The sequence below is a fragment of the Dreissena polymorpha genome, chromosome 12 (assembly GCF_020536995.1).
Source record: "Dreissena polymorpha isolate Duluth1 chromosome 12, UMN_Dpol_1.0, whole genome shotgun sequence".
Classification (NCBI taxonomy): domain Eukaryota; kingdom Metazoa; phylum Mollusca; class Bivalvia; order Myida; family Dreissenidae; genus Dreissena; species Dreissena polymorpha.
The window spans coordinates 16,218,377-16,236,102 of record NC_068366.1 but is presented as its reverse complement, the minus strand read 5'-3'; the positions used below and the strand labels follow the sequence as shown (position 1 = coordinate 16,236,102).

General features: G+C 35.8%; 1 protein-coding gene across 3 annotated transcripts; it reads right to left on the bottom strand.

Moving 5' to 3' along the window:
- Positions 1-7,397: 7,397 nt before the first annotated feature.
- Positions 7,398-16,701, bottom strand: LOC127853978 (beta-1,4-N-acetylgalactosaminyltransferase bre-4-like). Of its 3 annotated transcripts, none has more exons than XM_052388872.1 (7): positions 16,598-16,701; positions 12,410-12,641; positions 11,302-11,534; positions 10,982-11,169; positions 10,288-10,410; positions 9,449-9,553; positions 7,398-7,680 (listed from the first exon to the last, which is right to left on the bottom strand). In XM_052388872.1, exons 2-7 carry the CDS (start codon positions 12,630-12,632, stop codon positions 7,485-7,487), a joined length of 1,068 nt encoding a protein of 355 aa, XP_052244832.1. In that variant the 5' UTR covers positions 12,633-12,641; positions 16,598-16,701; the 3' UTR covers positions 7,398-7,484. The 3 variants fall into 3 exon arrangements, with proteins under 3 accessions (XP_052244832.1, XP_052244833.1, XP_052244834.1); XM_052388873.1 differs by having other exon boundaries at positions 11,386-11,534; XM_052388874.1 differs by lacking the exon at positions 10,288-10,410.
- Positions 16,702-17,726: the final 1,025 nt, after the last annotated feature.

Genomic DNA, 17,726 nt, shown 5'->3' with positions numbered 1-17,726 from the left:
GACGATATGATGAACTCGACCCAATCCATTATGTTAATCGGAAATTTTGCTTCATGGATCTAGCTCAAACACACACCTTGATCAAATTGCTCAAAATTGGAATACTCACACGATTAGACCCCAACTGAATACCGAGTTCAATTGTGGAAACCCTGACGTAATGTTCTATTTACCAGAACTATTTGAAAGCCAAGATTTCGGCACAAATGTTGATATACAAGACGTAATTTGCTGTCAACGAATGTACTCTATTCCGAAGAACGAAAAAAAAGACTTTAAATAATTTGCTCAACTCCTGAAACCGGATTTGCAAATGCCACATGACGCTGATACTGCCTTGCAATTGTTTTTCGAGCTCAAGGGATTGGTAAGGTTAGCAGACAACAAGTGACTGAAACGACTACACAGCTGTAGATTCATGAATAGCTACTACTGCGACGATCAGCGGTCTGCCATCCAGTGGAGAAACCGATACCCCTGTGAGAACATGCTAGGAAGATACACAGCGGCAGCTTTTTTCTAGGGAACTCGTATGGACTATCTTCATGTAAAATGACAGTGGTTTTTTTTCTGTAAAATTATAATAATATTTTTTTGTTAATGTCACCGTTTCAAATTCAATAAAATGGCTGAACGTTATAGTAGTAGCGTACTTATACATGTTACATATACATGTATTCACAATAAATATTTCAAGCATGCTGATCTCATTGACAATTAAGACTTGGATACATTTATTTGTGTTTTGCATATAGACAATACACGAATTGCATGAATATTCGCCCATTTTCAAGGCGTTGTTTTATGTGCACAAAACTTATATATTTTGATATCGAACAGTGGTTGGAGAATACGGAATCTAGAACGTGTTACATTAGAGCAGAATATTTAAGGAAAATAATCGTTATTAGAAATATGAAGGTTTAAAGTCACAGCACACAGATACAATGCTCATTTCAAGTCTTTGTTGTGTCAGTGACCTTGACCTTTTGACTTTTAAAAAGGATAATGGATGTTGTAGAACTCGTGAAAGTGCATTTATTCACAAAATTTAAAGGTCCAAGGTCAATGTCACACTTAGAAGTCAAAGGTCAAATTGTAGTGTAATGTATCGTGTCTCGAATATTAGTCAATCAGTGATGATAGGATTTTCATATAACATGGCAAAAATGTTCACTTCTACCAAATAATGTGTCTTGGGCATCACACAGATTTCTCGCTTCAATGTCAATGTTGCACTTAGAGGACGACGGCCCTTATTTCAACATAATTTGTTTGCAGAGTAACTGATGATGGGATATTAAAATAGCCTAGAAAGAATTCCACTATTAATATACGATGTGTTGCACGCAACACCAAGGTCCTTCTTTCCGCTAAGGTCTCAGAGGCCTATTGTCAAATTGTGGTGTAACTTTTTGTGTCATGTTGGCACAAATATCATGGGCAGTTGTTGGATGCGACTTCCTCAAGGAGATATATGCACAGGTGTTTTTCGAGATCTGGATGCAGAGTAAAAGACGTCAGAGATTTCAATTTTGTTTTTAAAACCAAAAGAAATACATGAACAAAGCAAGATATAGGACATTTTAAATCTCACTGATCAAACCTAAAACACATTTCCAATTCGGACTGTGAAGGAACTTGTTTGCCTCAAATATTTGCCTAGATTGGGTCCAGGATAAGTCTCAATTGAGTCATGGTTAAGTCTGAATTTAGTCTGGTTTGGTCATGATCGGGTCAATGTTAAATCTGGATTGGGTAAATAACAAGTCTACATTTGGTCAAGGTTAAGTCTGGATTGGGTCAATGTTAAGTCTGAAATGAGTCATGGTTAAGTCTGCATTGAATCAAAGTCAAGTCTGGATTGGGTAAATGTTAAATCAGGATCGGAACCATGATAAATCTGGCTTTGGTCAATATTAAGTCTGGATTGGGTCAATTCAATTTTAAGTCTGCATTTGGTCAAGGTTAAGTCTGGATCAGGTCAATGTAAAGTCTGGATCGTGTCAATGTTAAGTTTGCATTTGGTCAAGGTTAAGTCTGGATCAGATCAATGTAAAGTCTGGATTGGGTTAATTTTAAGTTTGGATTGGATCAATGTTAAGTCTGGATTGGGTGAAGGTTAAATCTGGATTGGTGCAATGTTAAATCTGGATTGGGTCAAGGTTAATTCTGAACTGGGTCAAGGTTAAATCTGAATTGGGTCAATGTTAAGTCTGGATTTGGTCAAGGCTTAGTTTGGATTGGGTAAGTGTTAAGTCTGGATTGGGTCAATGTTAAGTTCTGATCTGGTAAAGGTAAAGTCTGGATTGGGTCATGGTTTAGCCTGGAGTGGGTCCAGGTTAAGTCTGAATTGAGTCAATGTTAAGTCCGGTTGGGTCAAGGTCAAAGTGAGGTATACTTTTATCATTTACTTTAAGTCAATGCTAAACAAACTTTAAAGTGAGCAAGTTAGAAGTTTGGTGCATTATTGGTCAGGATATACATGCAGACAAATAGAACAATCATTATCTAAAGTAATATGCCTCCTGTTTACTGTTGCATACAGTCTAAATTTTAACTAAACGTGGCACAGCAACTGCCTCCGTACTTTATGATTTAAAAACTGACCACGCCATGGTTGATATACTATTAAGTTTATAAGCAAAATACATGTACACATGTATTTCTCTTATATGGCAATGTCCGGGGGTGTTATATTTGGTATAATGTAACGTATAGTGGCCGTGCACTAGGTGTGTACAAATTATAGTTCAGTGTCAAAATTAGGCACACATAGGTCTATAAATTGTTTACATAGACTTATATGGCAATCAACGTACATATTCTCTACTAACCATGACTCGGGTAATCCAACAAGGCCTTCTTGTTAATTTGAATTAAGTTCAGCTTTAGAAAATACTATTCTACATTGAATTGTAATAATAGTGTTCTTATATCTTAAACTTATGCGATTTTAGTATAAAAACGCGAATCGAGTGCGCTTCGGTTACTACCGATAATTATACCGACCAATAATTATATTATTAAAATTTTCTTCTCAAAATGCTTTAAGCTTAACTGATTAACTACGCTATGGAAAGACAACCACTGCCTGTTGCAGTAAACTTATGCAGACGACAAATGCTAGAAGCGTCTGCTAGGAAAGATAACCACCGCATCTGCCTGTTTATAGTTCACCACTGGTACACTGCAGTGGGTGTATATGACTTATAGTGTTTAACAGCTTGTAAGACAACATTGGCCAGTCTAGTGTTTATCATTGAAATCTGTACATATTGGCTGCTTTCAGGGAAAACGAGGCTTAATGCATGTCAAATACGATTGGCCTGTGCACACTGATTAGCCTGTGCAATGCACACAAGCTAATCAAGGACGACATTTCTGATTGTATAATGTTTTTCGTTTAAAGAGAGTCTCTGGTACTAGGATGACAATTAATGCATATGCATTAAGACCTGTTTTCGCAAAATGAAGCTTAAATGATATTTTTTATAAATGATTTAAAAAACACATCTGGACCTGTGCTTTAAGACACACTCTTTATAAATTTGAATGGGTAGTGTTCATTTAAAACTTGCAATATAAAAAGCTATAACATAATTTTTAAAACTGAGTTGCTTCAAAACTTATACAACAGCGAACACCTACAGTGCCTTAAGCGCTTTGATTGAATTTTGGCGTTGGATTCTGAAAAATGGTATGTGTTATTTTTCACATCACTGTCGGATTATGTACTTGCTAAATTTAAGGTATTCCAAAGACCTATTAATATACATGTATATTTATAGGTCTTTGAGTATTCCGCTTCAAATGACTGTCAAATTTGGATTTCTGAAGTGCGTTACTTGAAGTTGTTTGCTTCCGTTAACCTGACCAAATATTTGTTTTTAGGTGGCGACCCTAAACTTATTTTGTGATTCCAGGTTGAGTTTTCCATCAACAGCGGCGTAGCAGCGTAAAAGCCTTGTTGGTCCGGGTCTTCACTTTTTCTAAATATTGAAAAATATTTTAAACCCAAAAATGCTCTAACAGGCAAATGGGGTTATGGTCAAATCGAGACTCAGCCCAACACTGTACAACACCTGGCCAGATGCTCTCTGTACTTTCTGTACAGCCCAACACTGTACAACACCTGGCCAGATGTTCTCTGTACTTTCTGTACAGCCCAACACTGCACAACACCTGGCCAGATGTTCTCTGTACTTTCTGTACAGCCCAACACTGTACAACACCTGGCCAGCTGCTCTCTGTACTTTCTGTACAGCCCAACACTGTACAACACCTGGTCAGATGTTCTCTGTACTTTCTGTACAGCCCAACACAACACCTGGCCAGATGTTCTCTGTACTTTCTGTACAGCCCAACACTGTACAACACCTGGCCAGATGCTCTCTGTACTTTCTGTACAGCCCAACACTGTACAACACCTGGCCAGATGTTCTCTGTACTTTCTGTACAGCCCAACACTGTACAACACCTGGCCAGATGCTCTCTGTACTTTCTCTACAGCCCAACACTGTACAACACCTGGCCAGATGTTCATTGTACTTTCTGTACAGCCCAACACTGTACAACACCTGGCCAGATGTTCTCTGTACTTTCTGTACAGCCCAACACTGTACAACACCTGGCCAGATGTTCTTTGTACTTTCTGTACAGCCCAACACTGTACATCACCTGGCCAGATGTTCTCTGTACTTTCTCTACAGCCCAACACTGTACAACACCTGGCCAGATGTTCTCTGTACTTTCTCTACAGCCCAACACTGTACAACACCTTGCCAGATGTTCTCTGTACTTTTTCTACAGCCCAACACTGTACAACACCTGGCCAGATGTTCTCTGTACTTTCTGTACAGCCCAACACTGTACAACACCTGGCCAGATGTTCTCTGTACTTTCTGGACAGCCCAACACTGTACAACACCTGGCCAGATGTTCTCTGTACTTTCTGTACAGCCCAACACTGTACAACACCTGGCCAGCTGTTCTCTGTACTTTCTGTACAGCCCAACACTGTACAACACCTGGCCAGATGTTCTCTGTACTTTCTGTACAGCCCAACACTGTACAACACCTGGCCAGATGTTCTCTGTACTTTCTGTACAGCCCAACACTGTACAACACCTGGCCAGATGTTCTCTGTACTTTCTCTACAGCCCAACACTGTACAACACCTGGCCAGATGTTCTCTGTACTTTCTGTACAGCCCAACACTGTACAACACCTGGCCAGATGTTCTCTGCACTTTCTGTTAGTACTCATCTTACTATTTTTAATTGAGCCTTAATTGTTCGATTCGAAAGACCTAAACTTAAACGATGTTAGGTAAATAGTATTTAAATTCATAATTTTTAAGTTTTCTTATGGCAGTTGTATGCAGATTTATCCCACAGTTCATCACCAGTTCAAACGTCAGTAACAAACAGCAAACAATTATTTTCAAAATAACAGCTGATTATTGGCGTCACACTGAAGTGCTGCGACTAGTATTTAATACGTTTGGTTTTTTTCGCTTATGGGAGAAAAAGTTTTTTTACGGATCAATGTATATATTTTTGTTTTCAAAAGATCTTGCATAGTGGTGATATTTTTGTGTAAATAAGTACTGCATTTGTGCCTATTACATTTACTACAACAGGCCTGACCCGTATCTTGCCAGTGGTATGGACCCCGCTCATTATCCAGCGTTTAAACTAAACAGCGTTCGATCCCCAGTAGAATCAAACTATTTTATTTGTGTTCTATGTTAACTTTTTGTTTTGATGTAGACATTTTAGTTTAAATAAATATGCTGTTTTATTGTAACCATATTTTTTTTATTATGCCCATGAAATATATGTGTGAGAGGGTGGGGGGTTCGTAAACACAGTAAAACTTTAACAGTGTTTTCATATCAATGAGTACTCAACCCCTATCGTAAATGAGCAACGTAAGAATAAGTTCAGAATCATCTCCCCTTGAAGTTGAGAAAAGTATGAAATTACGCTGACAAGATGAAGCAGACTTTTTAAAACCTACACAGTTTTGTTCCATTAATGAAAACTGCACACGAATGCCAGTAAAAAAGGAAACCAATGTAAATAAAATGAACTATGAAATATTTGGCGGTTACAACACAAAATCATAGATAATGGTTATTACAACACAAAATCATAGATAATGGTTATTTGAGGGTTATAACACAACATCATATATAATGGTTATTTGGGGGTTATAACAAAAAAAACATAGATAATGGTTATACCAGTATCTTTTTCTATTTTGTTTAAAATAATCGGCCAATATATTTATATTTACAGTAGAAAAAAATCGTTCCATGTAACTTCATTGAGTGCCTTTTACACTGAAATTCCCGACGCCCTTTGATGCTTTGCATCAATATTTATCTTGTTGGAAGCTTAAATGCATCTTTGACCCCTTGTACGCGTCGTCGAAAACGGCTATCCCCTTTGGCAAAATCGCGATCAAAAAGATAATTCAGTCGTAACTTTGGAACAAAACTAACACATGTATTTTTTGTCAAGAACCTATAAATTAATTTGCTTCATGAATATGCATGAGTATAGTAAGTCTATGTGTTGTTTTATATAAAAAGTTTATACTTTAAACCTTATCCGCATAAGTTATAGTCATATTAATTTGAACAATGGCAGAATTTTACCATTTACATGTAAGCCTTTTCACAATAATTCATGAAAATTACTAATAGTTAGACATGACGCGTAGATATATTTCTTTATGTGAATGAATATAACATGCAATATATGTAAATAAGATGTCTAACTCTATTTTTACTGTTTATACACACAATTTCGTCAATTTTATATCCAAACGTATGAAAGAGTTTTTGGTATACATTAAACAATTATAAGATTGTGTTCCATAAAATATGAAGTATGACGATTCTAGTGGCATTCGACATTTCCGCTACAAATAAGTGTCTCAAAAAATATGACAAAACCCATAGTAGATATACGCCAAAAAATTCAAATGAAAAATTACTTAAACTTTGTCATGCATTGTTTATAATGCCATTCATTAACTGAGACCATATCATAATATAAAAAATTGAGCTCAATATTCATTTAAACATAAAAAATACCAGTACAATTGAATGAAAACTTTCCGTTAAACAATTTTCGAGTTACGTTTGGATTTATACACGTGTCATGAGAATAAAACAATTACCAATGCTTCATGTTTTTGTAATATTGACATTAAGTACTCAAGTCATGATGAATATGCAGTTGAATTATATTTAATTAATGCGCTAATTATACAACATTATACATAAACTTGAAAATTACAATCGTTATGTGTACATAAATAATACAGTGTATATACTTTCAGGAGATTTGCATAAACGTGTAATAAAAGAACAGACTACCAAAACGTTTTCAAACACCTTTTGTTTTTTTATTCAATTTAATGGGCGTTGAAGGCATTTTATACACTGTCTGACTATATTTTCTGCAATATCAGAAATGTTTGTTTTTTCTTTGGGACATCCGCAATCCTTCTCGTCCATTGACGCTAAACATAGCACCAGATGTGTGAGGACTTGTCAATATCCACGTGTATAATTGACGATACTCCTTCTTCAAGACTGTATACTTGACATTTCTAATGCCATCTTGCAAACGTCTTCTACGGGCAGTATTTAGTAAACGGAATCTGAAAAAAGTTAACCGTGGGATATAAATGGGCCTTGCTATGTGAAAAAGGGGTTTAATGCATGTGCGGAAAGTTTCGTCCCTGATTAGCCTGTGCGGACTGCACAGGCTAATCTGGGACGACACTCACCGCACACGCATTAAATTCTTTTTTTTTTTTGCAGAGAACGACCCAAATGTTAAAATATATGTTAAATGTAAAACTTGTGAAGATTACCATTTGCAAAATTGTTGGTGCAAAATTATATTGTGGCATTACCAAAGCTTTTGTTGAAAGCTCCATTTACCTTTCGTCTTCAGGCATTTTTTAAATATATAAGGAAAGTATGTCTAATTAAACAGAGAACACGGTATCTTTATTTACCGCCAGAATGAGTTTAGTGGAAAGCTTATTTCAAATGTCAACCATGACCTTGACCATAACAACAAAAGCCCATATGCAATCTCATGTAATAACTGGAAAACGGCCAAAATTCCAAAACAAATTGTTGCAGCTAAATTCCTTTCATGATAAATCACCTATACATTAAGGCCCATTAGACGATATTACATACTAAGTTCGAGCTACATCAGCCAGGTAGTATAAGAGGAGTCTATGCACAAAATGTTTCGGACTACCTGTATATATTCTATGATGGAAAAAGAATAAGGGAAATTATTCTGCCAAAATAGTTGAAGCTAACATTTATTTCTTTACGATAATACACACGTGTAGGTCATTCGACTGTGAAAGTTCGAGGTCATTCCGCCAAGAAGTTAAGGACGATTTGACTACACAAACTTGTGGGGACTATCAAAGCTTTAATAAATAAAAACAGGCAAAGAAACATTATTTTGCAGTAAAAATTCCATCCTTTATTATCATCTACGCAAAAGGGTCAAAGTTTTAGCAATTTCAACCTAGCCGTTAAAAGAAGTTGATTGCACACACTGTTGGTACTTACATATTCTATAATTGAAAAAGCCCAGACAAAATGATCACAATGCTACCGTAATTCCTTCTTCTACGATCATCTTCAGACCGTTAAGATTTGAAACTTTGTGAAGCATGTACAGACATAGAGACAAGTGCAATGTTTAATGTCGCTCTCTTTGTGTGTGCATGAAAAGCTTATAATTTGAGCCTCGTTCTGAGAAAACTTGGCTTAATGCTTGTGCGTAAAGTGTCGTCCCAGATTAGCCTGTGAAGTTCGCACAGGCTAATCAGGGACGACACTTTCCGCGTTTATGGTATTTTAAGTTTCAAGGAAGTCCGTCCTTACCGAAAATCAGGTTTAGGCGGAAAGTGTCGCCCATGATTAGCCTGTGCGGACTGCACAGGCTAATCTGAGATGACATTTTACGCACAAGCATTAATCCCAGATTTCTCAGAACAAGGCTAATTTTGAAAGACGTTCAGCTAGAGTTATCAAACTTGGTCATTATTTTCATTTGATATGAAGAACATATGTGTTCATATGTCTCGTATATCGTTAATACCATAAGACCGATAGATCTTAGCGTTAAACCGAAAAGTATGCTTGCCTGACGGTGTTAAACCTTTCCCACTCAGAGACAAAGTGAAAATGGCTCTGTGCTAACAGCATAAAACCAGAACAGCCTGCGAGTAACACACAGTCTGTTCAGGTTGTATGCTGTTAGCTGCTCATCAGTATCTAAGGGTTGGAAATGACGCCTTTAAAATGTGAATTTAGTAAGAAAGGTCTTTAATTAAAGTTGCTTCAAAAACGTATCGAAGTGGTAAAGGGTTAAAATAAAAGTATGCTTGCCTGACGGCGTTTAACTCGTTTAACTTGTCCTCTGCATGACGAAGCATTTTATATCTTGCAACTGTTGCAGAGTTCCGCGTCACATCCAGACCGGTGTATACAATTCTTAAGAAACACAAACGCACCAAAATGATGTCAATATTTGGTGTACATTCGTTATCATTCTGTTAAAAGAAGTATAAATTGTTCCTGACAAATTTGAACCGGTTTTAAAAACCATTAACGCAATCACTTAAGCTTACACAAATTGTAAGTATAATAAATACATTAGTTAGATTATATTCTTCAATTTATGAACATAACATGTTCAAAATATGGGTGTTGGAATAACCTCAAAATTGAATAGATAATTTCCTTAACCCATTTATGCCTAGCGTCTATAAAAAATGCCTTGGCAAACAGCGTAGACCCAGATGAGACGCCGCATGATGCGGCGTCTCATCAGGGTCTACGCTGTTTGCTTAAAGGAAATTTATGTAAGAAATATTCCAAATATAGAAATAAATACACTTGACATCCCTAATTTTGGAAATAAATTGATCCAATTTAGAAGGATGGGAGAGTCCATAAGGCATTAATGGGTTAATAGAGGTCACATTGTCGTAGCGGATATGCGACCGGGTGGTCAAGGGTATTATCCCTACTCTCGACGCGTTCTTTACATCCCTCCTAAGAAACAAAGTACTGGTTCTACCCAGGGAAAGAACTCTAAAGCATTCAACGAGCCTTAGGCGTTCGATGTAATCGAGCTCAAACAAATAGGTTAACAAATATATGTGTATTATAACAAAATAATTTGAAATGATTGATTATGTGGAAAAATTAGAAACATAAGCTACCGTAAGTACATGTCATCATCTTCCCCTCCCCAACCGAAGAATACGTTTGAGAAACCGTTTATTTTCTGGAAATGGCGTCTGGAAATGGCACTTACACCGCCAAAATACGCTTCGTATGGGAGTCTGTGTTTGAATAATATACCAGTAATTATTTGTTTACTGCATGTGCGTAAAGTGTCGTTCCAGATTAGACTATGCAGTCCGCACAGGCTAATCAGGGAAGACACTTTTCGCTTTAATTGTAATTTTCGTTTTAAGGATTTCTCTTTTAAGCAAACATTCAGTTTAGGAAGACAATGTCGTCCCAGATTTGCATAAGCGGACTGCACAGGCTAATCTAGGATTTCGCTGTACGTACATGCATTAGGTCCAGTTTTCTCAGAACAAGGCTCAATCATTTGGTTACTCTCAAGTTTTTACAGACCGACGTAACTGATAATTGCTCGTACCAAAGTACAATTCAGCAAGGTTTGACGTATTGTTTATTTATTGGTTTATTAGAACTGGAATATTATACATATATATGACCGAATAAGAACAGGTATGAGCATGTGTATCACATATATTACATACAATGCTCATGACTAAACCAATTAAACATGAAACACCGATCACATGAAAACTTTCTATAATGAGTTTTTAATTTATTTGTCGTTTCGATTCGATGATAAACAACAAAAGCAGCGTAACTCACGTGTAATTGTGTTTATCAATAGCTACAGACATGTGACGGGGACTCTGTTCACACGAATACAGGTTGCGATCATCTTCAGGCAGGAGATCGACATCGTGAAAGATGAAGCACTGATAGTCATAGTCCCTCAATGCCTCCTGGTAGCCAATGTTCATTAGAAGTCCGCGGTTGAACGTGATGTTTGGAGCCTGTATGAAAGGAGATTAGTAGGCATGTTTGGTAAAACTTTAGTTTAACAACATAAACATAGATTAAATGTGCTAAAAGCTTTCTCATAACAAAATCGAAATTAGTTCAGGCAATTAGATTTGACACCATACCATCTCTATGACAAACATTCCATAATCCAGCTGTTGCTTTTGAAGAAATGGGTGTATGGTGTTCAGGAATATTTTAAGGTGTACTTCTCTGTTCCGGTAGGGGACCACGATGGCGACCTTGGTGCGCGCGACGCATCCTGCTGGTCGAAAATGACCGCCTATTTCGAGGTATGTTAATGTTTGCTCCAACGACGCCCATGATAGTACGCTCATGTTAATGCTAATGCGACCTTCTATAATATAAAAATGTCCGTTTTACACCAAATCAGTTGGATAATTTCCCATTTTCCCGCCTAGTAAACTTGAATTTAAGCTGCTTTTCCATACATCCTCATCCGAGTCAGCCAGCGTATAAGACTTCACATTATTTGCAAATTATTAATTATGTAATAATTAAAAAATCAAAGCAATTAACCAGACAGACCGTACTTAAATTACTTCATATAAATCAGATCCTTTTAATTATTTCGGATAGCTTTACAATCAAAACAATAACATCTTTAAAACTGATGGATGCCCCTCGATGCGTTTTGACATCTCATTGCTGCATCGACCTTTTCCACTAGAACCTGATTCATTCGGTGTCACTATCAGGTTCATATTAAAGAAAAGCTTTTAATACACAATGAATAATAGGACCCGATGCGCAAAATTTCATTTTAGATTATTAACTTCCATTGTATGACCCCCCCCCCCCCACACACACACACACAGCTAAAGTTCACGCCTAACGTGCGTGCGCCCGGAAAGTAAGCAAAAAGGACTGTCGTGACTATTTACAGGTTCTCATATGATGAGGGCTCAGACACAGACGGATCTCAAAATAAAATTCACACAGTCATAAGTTTATGTATCACGAAACGACGGTTAGTTATCCGATTTTGAAATTAATTAGTTAGATATTTTCAAAGAAATGACGGAGGGACGTACAGACGGACATAAGAGTACAATTGTTAAAAGAAGACATGCTAATACGGATGGACAAAGCGAAAGCTATGTTCTTTCTCATTCCCAAAACATAGAATTCTGAATAGTAGTTTAAAACCGTTTTTTTTTTGTTTAACAGGTACTGTGTCAAGTATTTGGAAGCTGTTATAAACAAACATACGCAATTTTGGTGGTATCGACGGACACAGCTCTTGAGTTTCAGGCGTCGCATGACGTATAGTTATGTTTCCAAGCATCGGCGCATTCATCACGTGTTCTAGGGACGTGTGCATAATGCTGAGATCAACAAACTGACGCGATATCAAAAAGAGAGCGGACAAGAGGTACTGAAAGGCGACGAGCAGTACCACTAACACAATAATCATCTTGATGACACTGCGCATTATATGTACCTGCAATAAATAAAAATGCTGATAGTATTAAAAGACTGTTGGCGAAAATAACTTAACTTAACTTTAGTAAATTATGAACGTATTGTTTAGCGCCGAGAACATAAATGTGCATCTGTCTGTGAAATAATTTATATAGTAATAGAATAATTTTTTAACCGATATGTATACACTTCTTTCAAAATATAAGGACAACCTTGTATTTGATCTTCATTGAAGTTCGCACTCGTTCCCAACTTTAACGGAACAATAAGGCGTCAAGTTCAATAAAAAAATGTAACATGTTTAAGTCAGTTAAAATCATTTATATCAAACTACAACAAAAAAAATATTCAGAAGATATGAGATATGCAAACTTATGTTTTGAAAAGCTTAATCGTATTGTTAAATTGGCTACCCGTTGTCTCTATCTTTGAATCCCACTAAAACTGTTCATATGTGTGCCACTTTAACAGAACTCTCCAAATTATTAAATCGTTTTGCGTTGCAACGCTTTATAATTTTCAGGTTTTTAAATCGTAAAAAGATGCATATAATGGATATTAAAGAGCATGGTAAATGTTCAATATTACTGCTTCCTCACAAATATCATAACTACAACGAAAATTTGCGAATCTGAAACACATTTTTTTTATTTTGTCAATTTACCAAAACGTGAAAAGATCCCTTTAATATATTGCCTAAGATAATTGACGTATTATCCACAGTTCAGCATCTCGTAGTTGAGACAACAGACAACCCGACTTTTTCAAAGTCCATGTCCAAAATGTATTGCGTTAACATACAATGTCAACGCACAGTAACTAGTATCGACAAAGAGGAATACATAGTCAACAGAACATACAACATAATGTATTTAGCATCACAGTGCTATGAATAAAGACAAAAGTGAAACATTACACATACAGTAATCGCAAATGAACAGAGAGACGGATTCATAATAATCAAAAGTATATGAAGAGTAAATTATTAAGAATAAATTATCAATTTCTCGGCATTATATATAAACTTGGCAATATTATATATATGTATACGCTTGTACTACGTGTTGATTTTAGAAGTAATTCAAATTTATTAAGGGTAGGCAGTGACAGCAATAAGGTTTAAAATATTTCATTCTGAGCGCCTTCTACATTGGGCAAACAAGTAAAAACGAGAGCGCCGATGGCGTTAAAAGCATAGGTGCAAGATACAGGGAAGAATGGCGTCACGTGGTATAATGTAGTTCGATATCGCCATCCGCGAATTTCTCAAATCAATAATTTCAAACAATTACCGACTATTTAAATAGATAATCTTTCCATTTACATCAGTGTTTGAAACGCTTATGAAAAATAATTACCCAAGCCTTTCAAAATTTAAGCACGGACAGATCTGTATCGAACTATTGTTTTCACAAATGAAAATAGACGCTACCCTATTCGTCTGCGTCAAGAATTTGTCGTAAAACTTGTGGTAAGCGTAAGATGCAGACGTGCACAACAGATTGAGTTCTGAATACAGATTTCTGAATGCAGATTTTTATAGAAACTCCTCACAGCAGTTACTTCCCTTGCTTCGCCCGGTCAGTAACTTCTAGTATAAGGGAGGCCACTGCGTAGGAGATTGAGATTTATAGTGCAGATAGAATTGTTTTACGAACGAAATTTGTTTTAGGTTATAATAAGATTTTTTGACATAAAACGGTCTTAGAAACATTCACTTAAAACGGTGTCAGCAATATTATTGGAAGAAAACGTTAGAAAAACGTTTCCAAAAAAAAAATTGTAAGAATGACCATATACTAAATTAAATAGATATTTCGTCTTATTTTTGATCAGGTAAGGCTTCATAAAGGGTAACCATTCGATGTGGATTTTTGAAATGTGGTATATACCATAAGCATAGGTGCGTAAACGCACCTATGCTAAAAATGGTATTCTGTTTCAATTTGGCTCATGTTACAGGATAGACAGGTTCGTTCATTCAAGGGCATGTTTGTGTATCTGCCGGTTTTAATAGCATGTTTGTTTGAGGTTGTTCACAATCTTGTAACAGCAAATCTGTATTTGTTTTCATGATTTGTTTTGCAAATATGGCTCTTATTTGAGTTGTTGGTTAACAAGAAAATATGTTTTTAATTTAGATGGTGAATTTAGGATGTAAGATTGCGGCAAAAATTTAGGATTACAACAAGGGAGTCAAATAATTGTATTCTGTGGTGGGTTGGTAAATTAATTGCATCAAAAACCTGAAATAATATACTTTATGAAAATGATGCGTATTCTGCGGTCAGTTTTTTATCTGTAAAAGTTATCATTTTTTTAACAAATTTATGCCAAGGTATGTGAACGAACTTACAGTTCAACTGAAGTAGTGTATATATGTATATCATTTGTGTCACCTTTCTTGAAGATATGGTAATTATTCTTTAACCCTTTCAGTGCGGGAACCGAATTTTAAAGGCCTTTGCAAACAGTTTGGATCCAGATGAGACGCCACAGAACGTGGCGTCTCATCTGGATCCAAACTGTTTGCTATTCTGATAGTATTCTTTGAAAAAAATGAAGGAAATGCTTATTTTACAAATTCAGCAGACGACATTTTAGCAGACGACAAATTTCCCAGCATGCAAAGGGTTAACCCCATGACTCTGGATAATCATGAGCAAAGAATAAACGGCTTGGTATTATCAATATTAGATTGAAACATTTCTGCTGTAAGTTCGTCTATACCACGACTATATATCAGACTTACGTTGCCTTCAAATGGCCATTCAGTGTAGTTGCTATATCAAAACATTACATCTTTTATTGTATACTCATCAGGCTGGTAATTTAGATGTCGAAAGAAAAAACGAAGCCATGCAATATTATATTTGACAAAGATAGCCTTATAAAAATGTAAGGCTTTCTATGTATAATATAATATTTTATTTTCAAAACATAGAAGATATAAGATTACAATATTGGCTTATTTATATCGGTTTAGATTATAATTCAACAATAAACTTATTGTTTATGACAAACAATTGTTTGACAAAGTATGTTGAAGCAATGCATAAAGTTATTTTTCTTGAACCGCGAGTTCGATCCCTGCTTCTGGTTTTAATTTTGATTTGTTTTGCAAACGTATTACGACCATATGTGGCTGGAAACGAGACTTTTACCCATTTTGCGCTCAAGTCGTTATCGGGTAAAGCTGTGAATATCGTTTCGCGTGTTGTAGGTATCTCGATGGTATCATTAAGGAAAAAATACAGTTTAAATTGCCTGAACAAACTCCTTTATTATGCTTGATTTGGTTTAAACAACAAAATAGTCTGATTTTCACTTTACAACGCATTTGAATAATAATAGATTTCTAATAGAAGCGGCAACACGAATATACAATAATAGTATAAGAATAATAATTTCAACGATAATTGCACAGGTTACCGTTCTTTTTAGAACTGATTAAAAAAATACCAATATACATTGAATTGCTCATTAAGATCATCAAAAATTAGACCGAGAACAAGACTACCGCCTAATTAAAGTTTCACGACGAATGGAAGTTACGACACAATTTAATAACAAGTGAACATCATCAACATTCATGACTTTTACTATCTTGCATTCTATTCTTTTCCGGTCAATCTTTCCGATGTCTATTTTAAGACCAGATTGCTGATTTATGTTCATTTGCGGTGAGTTGAACTTTCAGTCGTATACGATATCTAAAATATCTTCTTTTATCTTTGATTTGACAGTAGCCTCAATTCTATTTAGCACGCATTATTTTTCAGGACAGGCATTGTATGTGTTTACACTAGCCATGACGCATATTAATAGAGGCGTGTCACTTTAAATTTAATTAATGCCACTTTTATACAATTTTACAATAAACGTCAACCATATTGCTATTATTTTCGTCATTATTTCATTAAATTAAATAAAATTCAATCCATAAATCATTATTATATAAGAAAGCGGACTTACTTTGATTATCACTATACGGGATACTATTTTATATGAACTGTCACTATTTGTACACACATAGTTGAGAACTGCACATGTGAAACAACGTAATAAGGTTATCTTTCTATGCGTTATCTTTATTATATGGGACGGTATTCCTTTAACCCTTTGCATGCTGGGAAATTTGTCGTCTGCTAAAATGTCGTCTGCTGAATTTCTAAAATTAGCATTTTGTTCGATTTTTTTTCAAAGAATACTTACAGATTAGCAAACATTTTGGATCCTGATAAGACGCCACGTTCTGTGGCGTCTCATCTGGATCCAAACTGTTTGCAAAGGCCTTCAAAATTCGGTTCCAGCACTGAAAGAGTTAAAGTATCACGGATTGCCACCTTTACCATTAATATGAAATCCATCTTACATTACTATCGCTTGTTACTTACTATCATTTCTGGTACTACGTTGTCACTCGCATGTCTCACACCATGAAGTGATATTCAATAGTTTTTATATGAGAATTAAACAATAAAGGATGGGGTTTAACCCTTTCCCACTTTAAAAGCAAAGTGATTATGGCTACGTGCAAACAACATAAAACCAGAACTGCCTGCGAGTAACTCTCAGTCTGTTCAGGTGTTGTGCTGTTTACTGCTCATCAGTAACTAAGGGTTGAAAATGACGCCTTTTAACACTTTAAGCTAGTAATAAAGGTCTTCAACTTTCTATGGGAACAAACACGTCAAAATAAGAATCTTAAAGGTTACGGGTTAAGTGTGTTAACATATTTTTCTTGTTTTGCGTTTTCGTCCGAACGCTGAAATGTTTCATAATGAAAGACAATTCCAACACATTTTTATAATTTTATATGAATCCCCCTTTGTTTGGGAATTCAAACCGAGCTCCTTATAACTTAAACGTAATATTATTGTTCGATCAAGTAATTTGTTCAAATAAAATGGTACAACTTGAACGCACGTGCTAAATGCAACCACGTGGGTATGTTCACATATTTTAAATGTTTGAGAAGCTAGTTTCTTGTAATATTTAAGTTCAATTCTGAAGTTAACAGACTATTAATTTACTATTAATATGATATTGACTGACCGTAACCCTGTAGCGTAAATTAGTCCTGCAGTATAACTGACCGTAA